The following is a 15391-nucleotide window of genomic DNA, read 5'->3' as shown; positions in this document are numbered from 1 at the left end:
CACATTTATTAATCAAGCAGAAGTATCAACATCGGGATTTTAAAATACGATAAATTTGTCGAAGTAAGTCAAAGATTTCCTTCTCAATATGTTCTAGGTGCCCTGGTTAATCTCACGTAGGTGGAATAAGGATTAGTCAAATGAATGAATCCACACCACCCCAAAGCTTTCGATTTGACTTTTTTATTTTTTATTTACATTATTTACATTTACTGTGCGCCCCCCCCCCTTTTTTTTTTTTTTTTTTAAATAAAGGCCTTTATGATTGTAATGCTTTATTAAAAATGTTACATTGAAGTCTATCTGTTTCAGATACATATATGCCCGTTAGAAATTATCACATTTAGGAGGCCTTCAAAGCAAATACATTAATTTGCAATGTGTGTTTCATGGAGCGGAAGATACAACGTATAATGACTACCGATACTCCAATACAAAATGTACAGCTTCAATGGTGTGTCATCACTAACTTTTATTGGAAGTTAAGTGTGCTTCCAAACTTGGGATGTGTGAGCGCCACAGGTGTAAGATGACAAAAACGAGCCAAAAGTAAGGAGTGTTCCTGACAAATATTGCATATAGCAATAGTATACCTTCAAATGACAAGAACAGATATCTATAAATTCAGATTTGAATCAAGTTCAATTTCAAATATCACACACACACAACCCACCAAATGAGCTTGTAACATTAAATCACAGCCTGTTGTTTGCCAACAAACCACAGCACCTCTTGCTAAGTCCCCAGCCATAGCAAACATGGTACCTGTACCATTAGCATAGTACTTGTATCATACACATAGTAATAAATTAAACTCATAACAAATGTCTGAAGTTTACCTCGAAACTTTCAGCTAACTTCAATACACTTTTTTCAAGTGAGACAGACATTTTTTGAAAACCATGAGCTGTCAGTACTTTGGTTGGTCAAAAGAAGTTGGTTCAGAATAACTCCCAAGTACCACCAGAGATGTGCGATGGTTGTCTGGGTTTTTTTCCTGCGAACCTCCTCACTGATGGTACTCAGCTGGGAGAGGACATGGACATCGTCCCGGCAAAGCTGTACCTCCAGTCCGCATTTGTTTGAGTGCGGCGAGTTGTCATTGATCTGTTGTTTTGCATCATGTGCTGGTGCAATGCATCACGTACAAACCATTAGAGCATCAGAATGTTTGTATTTGTCATCCAAGCACAATGAAAATCACTTGATCTACTCAGACGCAATTTATTCAGATCGGTCTGCTGAACACTGCTAAAATGGGATGAACACAATCCAAAATGAAAGAGTAACAAGACTTTTTATGTGTGTGTGTGTGTGTGTGTGTGTGTGTGTGTGTGTGTGTGTGTGTGTGTAAGGAGTATAAATACATATATTTGCGACAAAATATGAGGGGTGAAAGTACAAAGTAGGCTGAAAAGTAAGTATTTCACTTAAGTATAGATACCCAACATTTCGACTTAATGTTAGGCTTCATGAGAGATGAGCACAGGACACAAACGCAGACACAATGAACTCAGAAGGGTTTTATTGCCACTTGCCAGCAAGTGGGACAGGTCAAGGTGGCAGGAACAGAATTTTAGTCAAAATGACCAAATCAAGGAGTACAGGAACGCAGGAGCATAACGGCTTGGCAGTACGGCAACAAGTACAGCAGGAAAGATCGCTGACGAACTGGCGACGGGTGGTTGTTTAGGCTGGCTTTTATACTGCAAGTGGCTGATGAGCTGAAGACTCGCAGGTGTGGTGGGGAAGCAGGTGCACCGATTAGGGAGGCGCCCAGCCCACACTGAAAAAGGGAACAAAACAAAAGGGAGGGGCAACACCGTGGACAAACAATGGATTCTAACACTTAAGTTAATGAAGTATATTTACTTGGTTACTTGAGAGCTCTGCCCGCATGTGATCTTTGTTCTCTCAGACTCATGCCTACCAATTGAGATGAAGTGATCATTATCTTGCAAGTGAGATTTGAGCTAATTTAACACGGCTGCAATAGGTCCTACCCACTGTTTCATTCTGTCGAGCACTATGTTCTGATCATCTGTGTCAAATGCAGAAATTGTAATACCAAGCCAGTGGTTTTGAGGGCATTACTATTCAGATGAATGCCATTTAAGTACAGTCTCAATGTTGTAGTTTGGTCAGAACCCAGACTGAAAGCAACAAAGAGATTGTTTGCATCAAAGACTGTGAATGGGTTGAAAAATAACCCTTTCAATTATTTTGCTGAAAAATGACAGATGTTCTGCAGTTACTTAATGTTGATGCATCCAGGTTAGGCTTCTGAAGTGGTTTTATTAATGACATTTTTAAGGCCTGAGGAAACTTTCCTGATTGTAGAGAAGAGTAAAACGTTTGGAGCTATGCAATCCAAAACACGTTCGAGAAATTGTGAAGGGACAGCATGTGTTGGATCTTAACTTTAAAACAATTTCTTTCAAAGCTGTGTTGTTTGAAACAGTGGTCCCCAACCCTTGGGCTGCGGACCGGTACCGGTGTGTGGGTCATTTGGTACTGGGCTGCACAGAAAGAATAAATAACTTACATTACTTCTGTTTTATTTATTTCAGAATGTGAACAATGTTTTAATTTGAATAATTACCAGATTCTCTGTTACATCCGTCACTCTTGACGCAGTTCAAGGCGTGCTTCTTGGTCACGTGATCGGTTACCCCGAAAATGAAACCCAGGAGCGAGCAAAATGAGGAAATAACAAACGTCTTTGGAAAGTTTCTTTTGGAAGGGGAAAAGGCCCAGCCAGGAGACAGAAGAGGAGTGTACGACGTCCGTCCAAGAAAAAGAAGGCTACATTTAATAGACAGTGTCAGGAGTTCTACTTAAAATACGGATTTCTCTCAATGAGATTCCCACGCACCAAGCCCAATCTGCATAATATGCGGCGATGGTGAGTCGTATTTTTCATGCACTTTGTATTTGTGGTGTATCTTATTTTGAAGGCATGTTTAAATGTTACTATAGCATCCAGAGAGTGTTGCGGCTAGATAGGACGTTTGTCGTGTCATGATTCGTGTTTATTATTATGTTTAGAAAATACCACACTTTTCATGCAGGTCATATCATATGATTTTGTTGTATTCATCCACCACACCTGACAGGCTGTTCCCTGAAAATATTGTCTGACATTAAACCAGTCCGTGGGGCAAAAACGGTTGGGGACCGCTGGTTTAAAAGGTTCAAAATTCACATGCGATCAAGATAGCCCAAGTTACGGGATTTTTACATTGTGGGAGTGGTTTAATTTTTGTCATATTTCATCTGTTAAAAAGGCTGCAAAGTCATTGCATGAATTGCTGATCGACAAAAGTTTCATCAATTACTGAACATTTTCACATTATTTAGTGGCGGCGCGGTGGGCGACTGCTGTGCACGCCCGCCTCACAGTACAGAGGTTCTTGATTCCAGCCTTCCTGTGTGACGTTTGCATGTTCTCCTCGTGCCTGCCTGGGTTTTTTTGTTTCTCCTGGTACTCTGGTACATACATGGTAGGTTGATTGGACGCTAATGTGATTGTGAGGGTGAATGGTTGTTTGTCTATGTGTGCCCTGTGATTGGCTAGCATCCCCACCTGCTGCCCAAAGACAGCTGGGATAGGCTCCAGCACGCCCCGCAACCCTTGCGAGGATAAAGCGGTTCAGATAATGGATGGATGGATAGACATTATTAAGTCATAACATAAGTTAAATATTTTAAGTGACCAATTAATTACAATGAATGAATTTTTTTGAAATATGTCTCATTATAAAATACAGATAGCCATTTTCAGAATGTTGACTCGTGTCTGTAGCAAAATGCGGTGACCAAAATACCGTATTTTCCGCACTATTAGGCGCACCTAAAAGCATCCAATTTCCTCAAAAGTCCACAGTGCGCCTTATAATCCGATGCGCCTTATATGTGTATCAATATTTTGATTTCTTGGATGTAGTAGTTTATATGTTCTGTGAAGCACTTTGTTACAGCTGCAGTGGTTGTGAAAGCTCTATAAAGTATAAATAAAGCTGTATTGTATTCCATTTCCTTTAGTGTAGCTCCATCTAGTGGACGCATAACACAACTGCAGCCACTTTTGTAGCTTGTCTTCTATACGCCTTATAATGTGTGCCATATACCGTATATTAAAGCAATTTTAAAAGAGGCCATTCATTGAAGGTGCGCCTTATCCTCCAAAGTGCCTTATAGTGCAGAAAATACGCTAATAGAAGTGCTTCTCAGTCTAATGCAGCCACAGTGTTTTAATTTGCACAACCTCAAATTCTAATAGGGTCAATCGACAACCTCTCTTCACAAAGGCTACTTTTTCAAGACACAATTCTTGCACTGGATCCCTTTCAATTGTGTAGAGTGGTCCTAATGTTGTTGCAGGTTGGTCTAATAATAGCTTAATTGTGCAGCGACATGGGAGACAAAGAAACGAGGATCTGAGGTCGGAGCAGAAAAAGATGGCATCAGGCTTGAGAGGCAGGATACAAACACCCCTGCGGCAAAAGTGTCGTGAATAGATGATTGAGCATCCTCACCTTACTTACATCACAGCTGTCAACATGTTCACACCAGAGCTGTGACTTTAGCACTACATACGCATGCACGCACGCACGCACGCACACACACACACACACACACACACACACACACACACACACACACACACACACACACACACACACAGTGTAAAATATGTTTCACAATAGCTTAACGGCTTTCAAGCAATCTGCATTAATGTCATCCAGGACCTACACAGTTTCAGCAATAATCCAGTAATTAGGGCACGCATGCTGAGCACTATTAATGGATCAAAGGAACATTTCACTGTCCAATGTCAGCGAGCCCCCATTGCACCAATAGATAAGAGTATTTTTAACAGTCACAATAACAAGTTGGAGAAGCTTTCAGAATTGCACCCTTCTTGGACTCGTAATTTGCATGAGACGTCGGGGATACATGTCTCATGCTTCGAGGAATATTGTTGAGAAATGACATGGCTGTGTCGGCACTCATGGTGCTTTATCTGAAAGCTTCTCAAGGATTAATTTAACATGCTTTGAGACCGAGAAAGAGGACATTTTGTTTCTCTCAAGTTTTTATTGACTTTCACACTTCACAGAACATTACCAAAAGGTACGAGAGTATGTGGACTCTTATCTTACACTTTTTTTTTTTTAACTTCAAAAACAGATTTGTCAAATTCTTTCATTAAGAAAGAAATATCACTGATAATCACAGGATTTCGATGCTGGAGAAAAGGTGTGTGTGTGTGTGTGTGTGTGTGTGTGTGTGTGTGTGTGTGTGTGTGTGTGTGTGTGTGTGTGTGTTGGGGGGTGCGGGGATGCGGGGGACAACTGGCTGGTACTGCACTCCTCAATTTCTAAGAGACACATGCCAAAATAATCATTAGTGTTGTGTTGTTTGAACAGTGGATGAGAGGCAGGTAACAAGCAAGAAAAGCTCACTGTAACAAACACATCCCATACAGTACCTGTCAAAATAATTGGGAGATTGTTTTGCAAAGTAAGATCTGTTCCTCATATCTATTATTCATGTTGCTTGAAAAAAAAAAAAAAACATGAACAAAAAACTTCAAAATTAGCTCAGAGATAAAAAAGAAAACACGCAAATCCTGAAATCACACCGTGAATGCTAATCATAGTGCATCTTTTATCATACTTTTGTGGATCCTTCCTATTGTAAGACGCGCACACAGTGTGAAACAAAACAGGTTGAATGAAGTAACTGAATCAAAGCGGAGAGACACAGTATGAGCTGTTTATCAATAGTGACGATTGAGCATTTTGTGATAATATGTAGCATGTTTATGACAGACTAAGAAGGATTCTTATGATGATGATCCTGATAGAACAACAGAAGATTCCAAAAGCTTTCATCTGTAATCATTTTATTCAGATTGGCAGTACAACTGGAAAATGGAGGAGGCGGGGATGCAAGGTGGCTCAATATTATGCGGCAATCGAATCAAAAAGGTGACCAGGCCCTGCCGGTAAAATTGAATATAAAAGTCACTTAACAAGCAGCCAGTGTCTCCCCAGGCTTTGGCCACAAAAGAGCGAAATGTTTTGGTCTTCTCTTAGTGAACAAATGTTCTGATCAAACTGCTACTATGGCAGTATCCTTGCTCCTCTTGCAAATGCTAGAATTATTGCCATTTAGGAATTCTGACCATTTTATCAGGAGTAACTCCAGCATAACTTTTAATACTTTGGGCCCAGTGACATTATCAAATTCTGGTTCATGGTATGATGTTGCTCCGTTGGAGAGAGATGAGCTAGCCGGTTGGAAATTGGGAAATAGTAATCTTCTTTGCTTTTAAAAATGTGTTGTTTTCACAGTACGCTTAGGGTCATTATTCATGTTCACCGTGTGTTGCTGTGCTATAAGTTTTGTAGCATTTGGCTGAATGTGAGAGGAAAGCCCAACGCTTTTGTTGTCAAATTATCACAATATGCACCATCAGTAATCAAACACACATCATATATTGTAAATACAGGTTATATTTACAATTATCAGTTGTCCAAAAATTGAGACCCTGAAAAGCAACATCCCATGAAATGGCTTTGAATCCTAAATGGCAGATACCGTATTTTTGTGAAACATCTTAAATTACAGTTAATGTTCACATTTCATTCAGAGGAGACCCAGTGGGTGACCGGTTAGCACATCGGCCTCACAGTCCAGAAGTGCAGGGTTCGATTATGGCCCCGGCCTTCCTGTGTGGAGTTTACATGTTCTACGTGTAATTTTCTCCGGGTATTCTGGTTTCCTCCCACATTCCAAAAACATGAGTGACAGGTGAATGGAACAGTCTAAATTGTTCCTAGGTGTGAGTGTGAGCACGGATGGTTGTTTGTCTCTGTGTGCCCTGCGATTGGCTTGCAACCGGTTCAGGGTGTCCCTCGCCTACTGCCCAAAGATGGCTGAGATAGGCTTCAGCACCCCCGCGACTCTTGTGAGGACAAATCGAATCGGAAAATGAATGGATGGATGGGCGTTTCATTCATATATTGAGGGCTTCATTTTGTATCAATTCTGCTGTTGTACAGGTCAAATTATAAAAACCTTGTCACACTGTCCAAATACTTATAATAATAAGTCATAAAATCACATTGATTTGCCGCTTTTCTGGACACTCGACACTCAAACCTCTTCTTTAGCTACTGTGTAGTAAACAGTGGCAAGAGTGTTCATTTACTGCATACCGATGCACTGTATCGTTTGTTTGAAGTGTCAAGGAATGGCGTTCGACACGCTTCTGTCAACTGATTGGTCATTGAATAATCGTTCTTCGCTTCTGTGCTCCGATGGGATCTAATGTGCAACTTCTAGGTTCCAGATTGTGTAGCTTTTATTTATTGGCAAAAAAAAAAAATAAAGAAAGAAAGAAAATTGAAGGATTTATTGAGACATCTATTAGCATGGATCTCAGGATTTATGTACAGTATGGTGACTTTCTTCAATGCCAAACAAACCATTGTTGATTGATTAAAATGTGACATTGCAATAATTCTTGATGTTGATAAGGTATGATAGTGTATGTAGTGATGGAAAAATGAGGCTTCATATTTTCTTCACAAACCAGTTGTATTTTTTTCACTCATGTAGATGGCGCTGTTGGTTTAAAGAAAGGGGTTTAAGAAATGGCAAGTCAATGTGTATTCAGCCCTTTGTTGAAAAGAGAGTGCCATCTCAAGGACTCGATAAAGTGGTTCATGAAGCATTTTGAAGCCTCATTTTCCCATCAGTAATGATATGTAAAAATATGTAACACAAAAACCCATATATGGGAAGACAAAGCTAAGAGAAACGAACTCTGTTCATCGTGAGATTTCAATGTTGCATTTTAGGTCAAATCTTTTTGAACAAAACAAGAAAGAATTCTGGTAAAATATCCATGAGAAAAAGATACAAATTAGGCTTTAGTAAGCCATCACTCAAGTTGGCTCAAGTTTGTGAATGGTCAGTGCTGAGTTATCATTGACATGCAAAAAACAAACCAACAAACAAAAAACAGATTGTATTTTGAGCATATATTTAGTAATAATTCCACCCACACATGAAAGAAATCACAGCATTCAACAAAATGCCAGTGTCAAGTCTTTTAGGAACAATTACATGAACGCATAAAATACAAGAAGCGTAAAAACTCTAAGGCACTTAGATTTATGTTTTAACATTGCCAATGCTTAAGATTGTTGTCTCTATAATGTAAAGAAGACACAATAGTGTCTCTGTTGGAGGTTGAAGAAACAGAATACTGTACATCATTTCATGTAACCAAAAAAAAAAAAAAGTCAAGTTTTGGAATGCTACGTAGTATTCAGAACACAGTCATAAACAGACACTCTTGTTTAGGGTTCTGAAATAAGACAATTGCACCAATGCAAGGCTTCATTTGATACCTTTGTACTGTTATGGAGAACAAAAAGAGTCTTGGAGACAATGCAAGACTGAATTTTAAATTCCTTCAAATTTAAACAAACGTCACGCTACCAAATGCATGGTCAGTCTCCTCTTTCTTTCATCGTGAAATATCAGTTAGCTTGGCATCACCAGTAAAGTACTACGAAAGAAGTTGTCATGTCTGCGTTTATAGTCTCCAAGACTTGTATGGAACCCAGTTGTCATTGTCTGTGACCCAGACGCTGCCGACAGTGACGCTTGTGAAGTTCTTCAGGATCAGAATCCCACTCACTAGGTGGGATGCCGCAGGCCTCCTCTTCTAGCTCAACCTCCTCCTGGTCTTCCACGCGATCTGACAGGCAGTTATCTGCTTGTGTGCCGCTGTGAGCGGGACTTTGCATGGTTCTTGTCCGAATGGTTCTTGTCCGACTTGTCTGCCTTGACGTCACTCTAAGCCAGTCGGTAGAAGGTCCCGCATGTCTCCTTTCTCCAACCTCTTCCTCCTCCTCTTCCTCTTCCTCAATTTCATCCTCTTCCTCTTCTTCTTCTTCATCCTCATCATCAGGCCCTTCTATGACAGTCAGACCTAACTTAGGATGGCTAGCTATTTGAAAAGAGGACGAGTGCGGCGTGGGCAATTCTGTATCGTACATGGAGAAAGGGAGATGAAGGTAGTGTCCTGCAGCTGCCGCTGCAGCATAGATGCAGCAACATGTCTGGGCGCAGTCATCCCCGAGGTCCCCTTGTCCTGCACGGACAATTCGGAACCGCTTACGAAAGGGTGGTCCGACTTGGGGTGCTAAGCACATCTGTGTGGGTACGGACCTGTTGAGTCCCTGTTGTGTGGAGTTCAAGGTTGGGGGTAAGAAACCGGTAAAAACTGGGTTGGGAGAGAAGCACCATTCAGTGCTCTGGAGCAGAATGTCAGTTCGTAAACGCCGGAGGAGGTTGTTAACAAGAACGGAGCGTCGCAGGAAAACCTCAGGGTCATCAATGAACCGCATTTTCTCCAGCGAGAGACGCAGAACGTGGGCCCGTTCCTCCAAAACCGGGGCCACCTGAGGGACAGTTGGCAATCAGGGAAAGATCATTAGTTTAAAAAAAAAAAAAAAAAAAAGAATTTGAAACAGTCACACAAAATTAAATGCTTTAGTTGTTCACTTGATAGTTTTACATCACAGAAGGGCAATTGGTGGCTCAAGGGCCATCACACTCTGCGTATCCCCTTGATTAATTTTCCATGCAAAAAAAAGAAGAAAGGTTTTAATTTTTTTTATTTTTTCACAAACCCAAAAATAATTTCGAAAACACTGATAAACATTCAAATTATGTAGAAACCCCAAAAAATCTTGAAAAGAAAAAAAAACAACATACGACGGCTTTTGAAATATCACAAATCGCCACTACAACACTCTTAAATTGTCCCTAGGTATGAGTGTGAGCGCGAGTGGTTGTTCGTCTCTGTGTCCCCTGCGATGGGCTGGCAACCGGTTCAGGGTGTCCCCCGCTTATTGCCCGAAGACAGCTGGGATAGGCTCCAGCACGCCCCGCGACCCTTATGAAGATAAAGCGGATCGGAAAATGGATGGATGGATGCATATGATGAAGTCCTTAATCTCCTGAAGTGCGAGTGGCATCTCACTTCCGACCCCAATGAAATACCCTCGGTATGTGGTTAAAGGAATTGATTTATATCACCCTTAATCACAGAAAAGGCTCAAAGGGCTTCACATTCCCACAGCTGCCAAATATTAACAACATGCACGGGAGGGCAACAAAACCCTCAAAACAACTCAACCCATCAGGGGAAAATAAGAAACGTGTGAAGGGGCCACAGGATGGGGGAATCCCCCTTGACCCAACATTCAAGCTTGTATGTCCATTCTGCCTGAAATCTGAAATGTTCCTTTTCTCCTTTCCTCTTTCATCTTGACACACCACAGCCACATTCACCACAAAGCACATAAAGAGCTACATTTAGCTCGGTCCACGACAGCATAACTACTCTCAAAGCGCATTTGCAAAGCACGCTGAGGAAGTGTGCAGCCGCACCGTCGCTGCAATATGAACATTGACACCGCTGTAAACGCAGAATTGTATGTCAACGTCGGTTGCCACACTGGATGTGGAAAAGTTGAACAATCGCTCGAGATGCCACGTTCATTTGCTATTTAGCGATGTAGCAAAAGAACACATGATCGGGGGTGGAATGCGATCTTCAAGTGCCCACTTCAAATTTATATTAGGCCAAACAAAAAAAGATATGTTTCCGGTAACATGAAATTTCAGCATAGGGTTGGTAGGTCGGACAAAGTTTTTTTTTTAAATCTTTTTTTTTTTTTCCCCCTTCAAAAATGTAAACAAAATAACCATGAAACATAAAACAAGAAGACATTGAACCTGCCGTTCCGCGGCCGGCGCTGCCGCCACCGATTTAGTTTTCTCCCCGCTCCGGACTCGGGAGACCAGTGCGCGCCGCCGCCTCCGCCGCCGTCCTCTTCCACCCTCGGTTTTTACTCGGCCCGTGGTGTTCATCAAATAGTTCGCTGAATTTTTTCGATACATCAATGGATGCTATTTTCTTAACATTATGGTGCAAGCACGCGACTGTAACACAGAAAACGCGATTTAAACTGTCGTCGGAGATCGCGGCCGCCGCCATGTTTCAATGTTGTTGACAGACGACAGGGCAAACGACGCTCGCGCTCAACGTGAATATCGCGAGAGTTTGCACCGATGTAAACCCTCTACACAAAAATGTAGAGGGTTGTTTGAAAAAAATGCAGACCGTAAAGTTTTTTTTCGACGTAGAAATTCTCGGTCCGTCGGGTTACCGGAAACATACTACTTTTTTTTCTATGCCTTATCCGCAAGTGGAGAACTTCTTGCAGTTCCTTGTGAACATAAGTTTGCATGAGTCTATCACCTGCATGGTCTCCAGCGAATCCATTAATGCTTCCGCCATGTAGACCAAGCGCAGAATTTAAAAGGAATGAAAAGGAGCCGCTTACATTGGCTGGGAAGCAAGTCAGCTGTGTTAACTCCCACAACGGCGCAAAACACCAGTTTCTAACTGTGCGTGTCTACGAAAATACCGGAAAAAAACTAAACAAAACAACCGCCCCCCCACCCCCAAAACAAAAGAATACTCCATCCATGCCCACATTGAGACCGTGCTCTGCATTACACTTGCACTGGGCATGGAAATCATGCCCTCTATGTTGTTTTGATAACTGAATCAATCACGAAAGTCAAAAATATCATCCAATACTTACAGTTTGGCAGTATGTCCTGAAACTGAATGAAGCTTCATCATCATCAACAAACTTCCTCTTGAAGTATGCAATTCTTGACATTGACACATGGTCAGGAAGTCGTCGAAATGGAGGCTCTGGAAAGAAAAAAACAGAATTGTTTCGAGAATCATGACATACTTGTAGAAATGTAGTCAGTTTATATGTTGACGGTGAAGTGTAAATAAGTTTAATCAACAGACACTGGACATGCCAAGGGAATTAGGACACAACAGTGGCTGATTGCATCATCAATAGGATAATTGATTCCAAAACGAGTTTGTGACTTGAGTGTAGCACGAAACTATTAATTTTCTTTGTCATTCAAAATTCAAAGAGTGACTTGGGTTAAAAAGCAAAACAAAACCACATTTGGATCTTTTCATTGACAAAAAGCAAACATCATAAATCATTCTCATCGGGACAAGTTGGCATGTCAACGGTGAAGTTAAAAAAGGGACAATATAAACAAACAGCAGTTGATGTGTTTACCCGGTTTCAATCTGTGTTCCGTGTGGCCTGGCGAGGTGGTGTTTGACAGGCAGGTCTTACTGCAGCGCTCCGTTTTCCAGATCGGTTGGTAAGTTGGGAGGGGAGTTTCTCCCTCTGGCTCAAAGAAAGGATTCATGGACAAGACGAGGGTCATCTCTTTTACTGATTTGGATCTAGAAAGACAGTAACATGTCATCAGTTGTCAAGCTGATACCAACCATGTTAATTGAACAAAGTTGAGCAGTCCATTCTTTCATGTGATGATGTTTTAGAATGACAGAACTACACACGCACACACACACACACACACACACACACACACACACACACACACACACACACACACACACACACACAAACAGTCACATATGCTAACACACATACAAGCACACACAATTCTAATTCAGGTTTAATTTTCTGCATTCCCTGGCATATGTTATGCATGTAGACTATGCAAAAAAACAAACAAAAAAAAAACAACAACAACAAAAAAAAAAACTCACCTCGGGCTGCCACGAACAATTATTTTGCTAGATGACTAGCAATTGCAATTAGTCGACTAATCGGATCATTTCTATATCGCACCAGCAAGTGGCTGCTCCTACTTTGTATGTAACCATGATTAGCTTACTGCCTGAATATTTTAAAGTCCATACAAACTGAAAAAGACAATTAAGATGATAGTACAGTCAACTTTGGAGCTTGTACCAACATTCCTGACACGTTTAGAAATGAGGGTGCAACTAAAACTGAAGGTGATAAAGGGGGTCTTCATATTTTTAACAGTAAATGTTCAGTTTATTTTAAAATGGAACCAAAAACTACTGTGTACACTACGCACACTTGCAAGTTAACCAAGTTAAAATGATGGTAAACTCAATTGAAGTAGAAAGAGCGTATGAAACCAAGTTTCCCGGATTAGTAATAGATTCAAAACTATGTTGGAAAACACATTTAGATAACATAAAAAGAAAAATATCCAAAACCATAGGGAGCCTCTACAAAACCAAGGATATGCTGAATAAGAGATCTTTATCACACATTATACTCTTCATTATCACTACCATATATGACCAACTGTGTGGAAATATGGGGAAACACCTGTAAAACAAACACACTCCCCGTTTTAAAACTACAAAAAAATTATCAATAGATCTAAATATACAGAACCCACTACCAAATTAAACACAATGAAATTTTATGACCTGGTTGACTTCAAAAATTGCTCAGTTAATGTAAAAAGCACACAATAACCTGCTCTGACACTGCCAAAACATCCTGAAGTTTTTCGAAATTCGAGAAAGCTGCTATGATTTAAGGGGGACCAATCTATACAAAAAAATCCAAAACAAGAACTAACACCAAGCAAAGGAGTGTATCTGTAATCGGTGTTAATCTGTGGAATAATTTGGAAACGGACCCGAAAATGAGTAATTCGCTTTTGCTGAGTTCAAAAACAAATTCAAGAGAATAGTACAAAAAAAACTACCGGTACATCAATCGGAGTTGAGGTGTCATTTCGAAACATTCATTAACTATAATAATAAAAAAGAATTAAGTTGATAAATGTAGTAATGTACTGCAATATCCATTATGAATACAAGAGAAAATCGACATATAGTGCGTGTATGTATATAATCCCTATACAAACCAAAAATTGTAAAAATAGATAAGTAAATCACAGATAAGGGTAAAAGCATTTGTTTTTAATGCAGACTTTTCCTTTTCTTTTCTGAGTGATATAAAAAATGATCTATTTATATACTAATACATAACATGGGGTAGGACTAGATAAGTTTTTTACTTCTTCCTCCTCCTTTGAATATATAATTGTGTTGTATGATGACTATTTTCTTTTCCTTTTTTACTTTCTGTCAATTTATTACTGTATATGTTTTTACATTCAATAAACAAAAAACAAACAAGCACTATGAGTATGTAAATTATGAGAATAAATTAGTATTTATTCTCATAAAAAATAGATTTGCGAAAAATAGTATTTCCCTCATCTCAGGTATCAAGCATTTTTTTTCAATGTATAGGACAGCCAAATGAGTAAAATTAGGAAAAAGCAATGTGATAATGAAAATTAAAACAAACACTTGTCTTGGTTTTTATGTTTTGATGTACCCTTTATTCATTCAAAACGTTTTGCTTTGCTTCACAAAGGGGCGAGGTGTGAGCCATCCCACGCGATGCTGGGAAGTTTTGAAATTTTTCAGTTTAATTTGCCTCCAGGGCGAAAAATGCTGCACTTTGAGCGGCCACTTCGGTGAGGTGCGGGCCTCACGGAGCTCTGTGTGACTTTATTTGCCCACGTATGCCTCCAGGACGACTGACTCCCTGAGCTGGGTAACGCATTGCTTGTCTCAAATATTAAGCCTTGTACATCCAAGTACACAGGGCCCATAAACTTGTAACCTTCCGAACATGTGTTTGACTGCAAGAACTCACCATTGTAGTTCTCCCCATCTGCATGATAGTTATTTTGATGATTAACCTGCCCATCTTACACGTGTATCTCATCATGTCCTTGTCATAAAAGTGAGATGTGAATTGTGAGCTGTGAATTCACTTGACTGGAAAGTTATAAATACTTCGCCTGCCTCCAGTTTCCTGCCGAGGGCCAGTCACGTGATGTCAGGAGCTCTATTGGTGGAATGTGGGAGGCAACCATCCATCCATGCATTTTCTGATCCGCTTTATCCTCACATTGGTCGTGGGGCGTGCTTTAGCCGATCCCAGCCGACTTCGGGCAGTAGGCGGGGGACACCCTGAACCGATTGCCAGCCAATCGCAGGTCATAACAGAGACGAACAACAATCAATGCTCACACTCACACCTAGGGACAATTTTGAGTGTTCAATGAGCCTGCCATGCATGTTTTTGGAATGTGGGAGGCAGCTGGAGCACCCGAAGAAAACCCACGCAGGCATGCATGGGGATAACATGCAAACTCCACACAGGAAGGCCGGAGCTGGAATCGAACCCGGTACCTCTGCACTGTGAGGTCGACGCGCTAACCACCGGACCACCGGGCCGCCTGGGAGGCAACCATTTGTTTTTTTAAAGTAGTGAGTATCGTTGTGGGAGTACATTCTAAGCATGCTTTTTATACACACTATGGCAGGGGTCGGCAACCCAAAATGTTGAAAGAGCCATATAGGACAAAAAAA

The 15391-nt window shown here is 40.7% G+C and overlaps 1 protein-coding gene across 1 annotated transcript in view; it reads right to left on the bottom strand.

Moving 5' to 3' along the window:
- Positions 1 to 7231: 7231 nt before the first annotated feature.
- The window catches only part of sertad4 (SERTA domain containing 4), a 41098-nt gene continuing 32938 nt past the window's right edge, over positions 7232 to 15391 (bottom strand). Inside the window, exons 2-4 of the mRNA XM_019893845.1 lie at positions 12216 to 12388; positions 11706 to 11821; positions 7232 to 9488 (exon numbers count right to left, since the gene is read on the bottom strand). Coding sequence (XP_019749404.1) covers positions 8652 to 9488; positions 11706 to 11821; positions 12216 to 12369 — 1107 coding nt within the window. The 5' untranslated portion in view covers positions 12370 to 12388 and the 3' untranslated portion in view covers positions 7232 to 8651. The remainder of the gene's footprint in view (positions 9489 to 11705; positions 11822 to 12215; positions 12389 to 15391) is intronic.

This window comes from Hippocampus comes, unplaced genomic scaffold (genome assembly GCF_001891065.2).
Source record: "Hippocampus comes isolate QL1 unplaced genomic scaffold, H_comes_QL1_v1.1 scaffold221, whole genome shotgun sequence".
NCBI lineage: Eukaryota > Metazoa > Chordata > Actinopteri > Syngnathiformes > Syngnathidae > Hippocampus > Hippocampus comes.
This window is presented reverse-complemented; position numbering and strand designations above follow the sequence as displayed.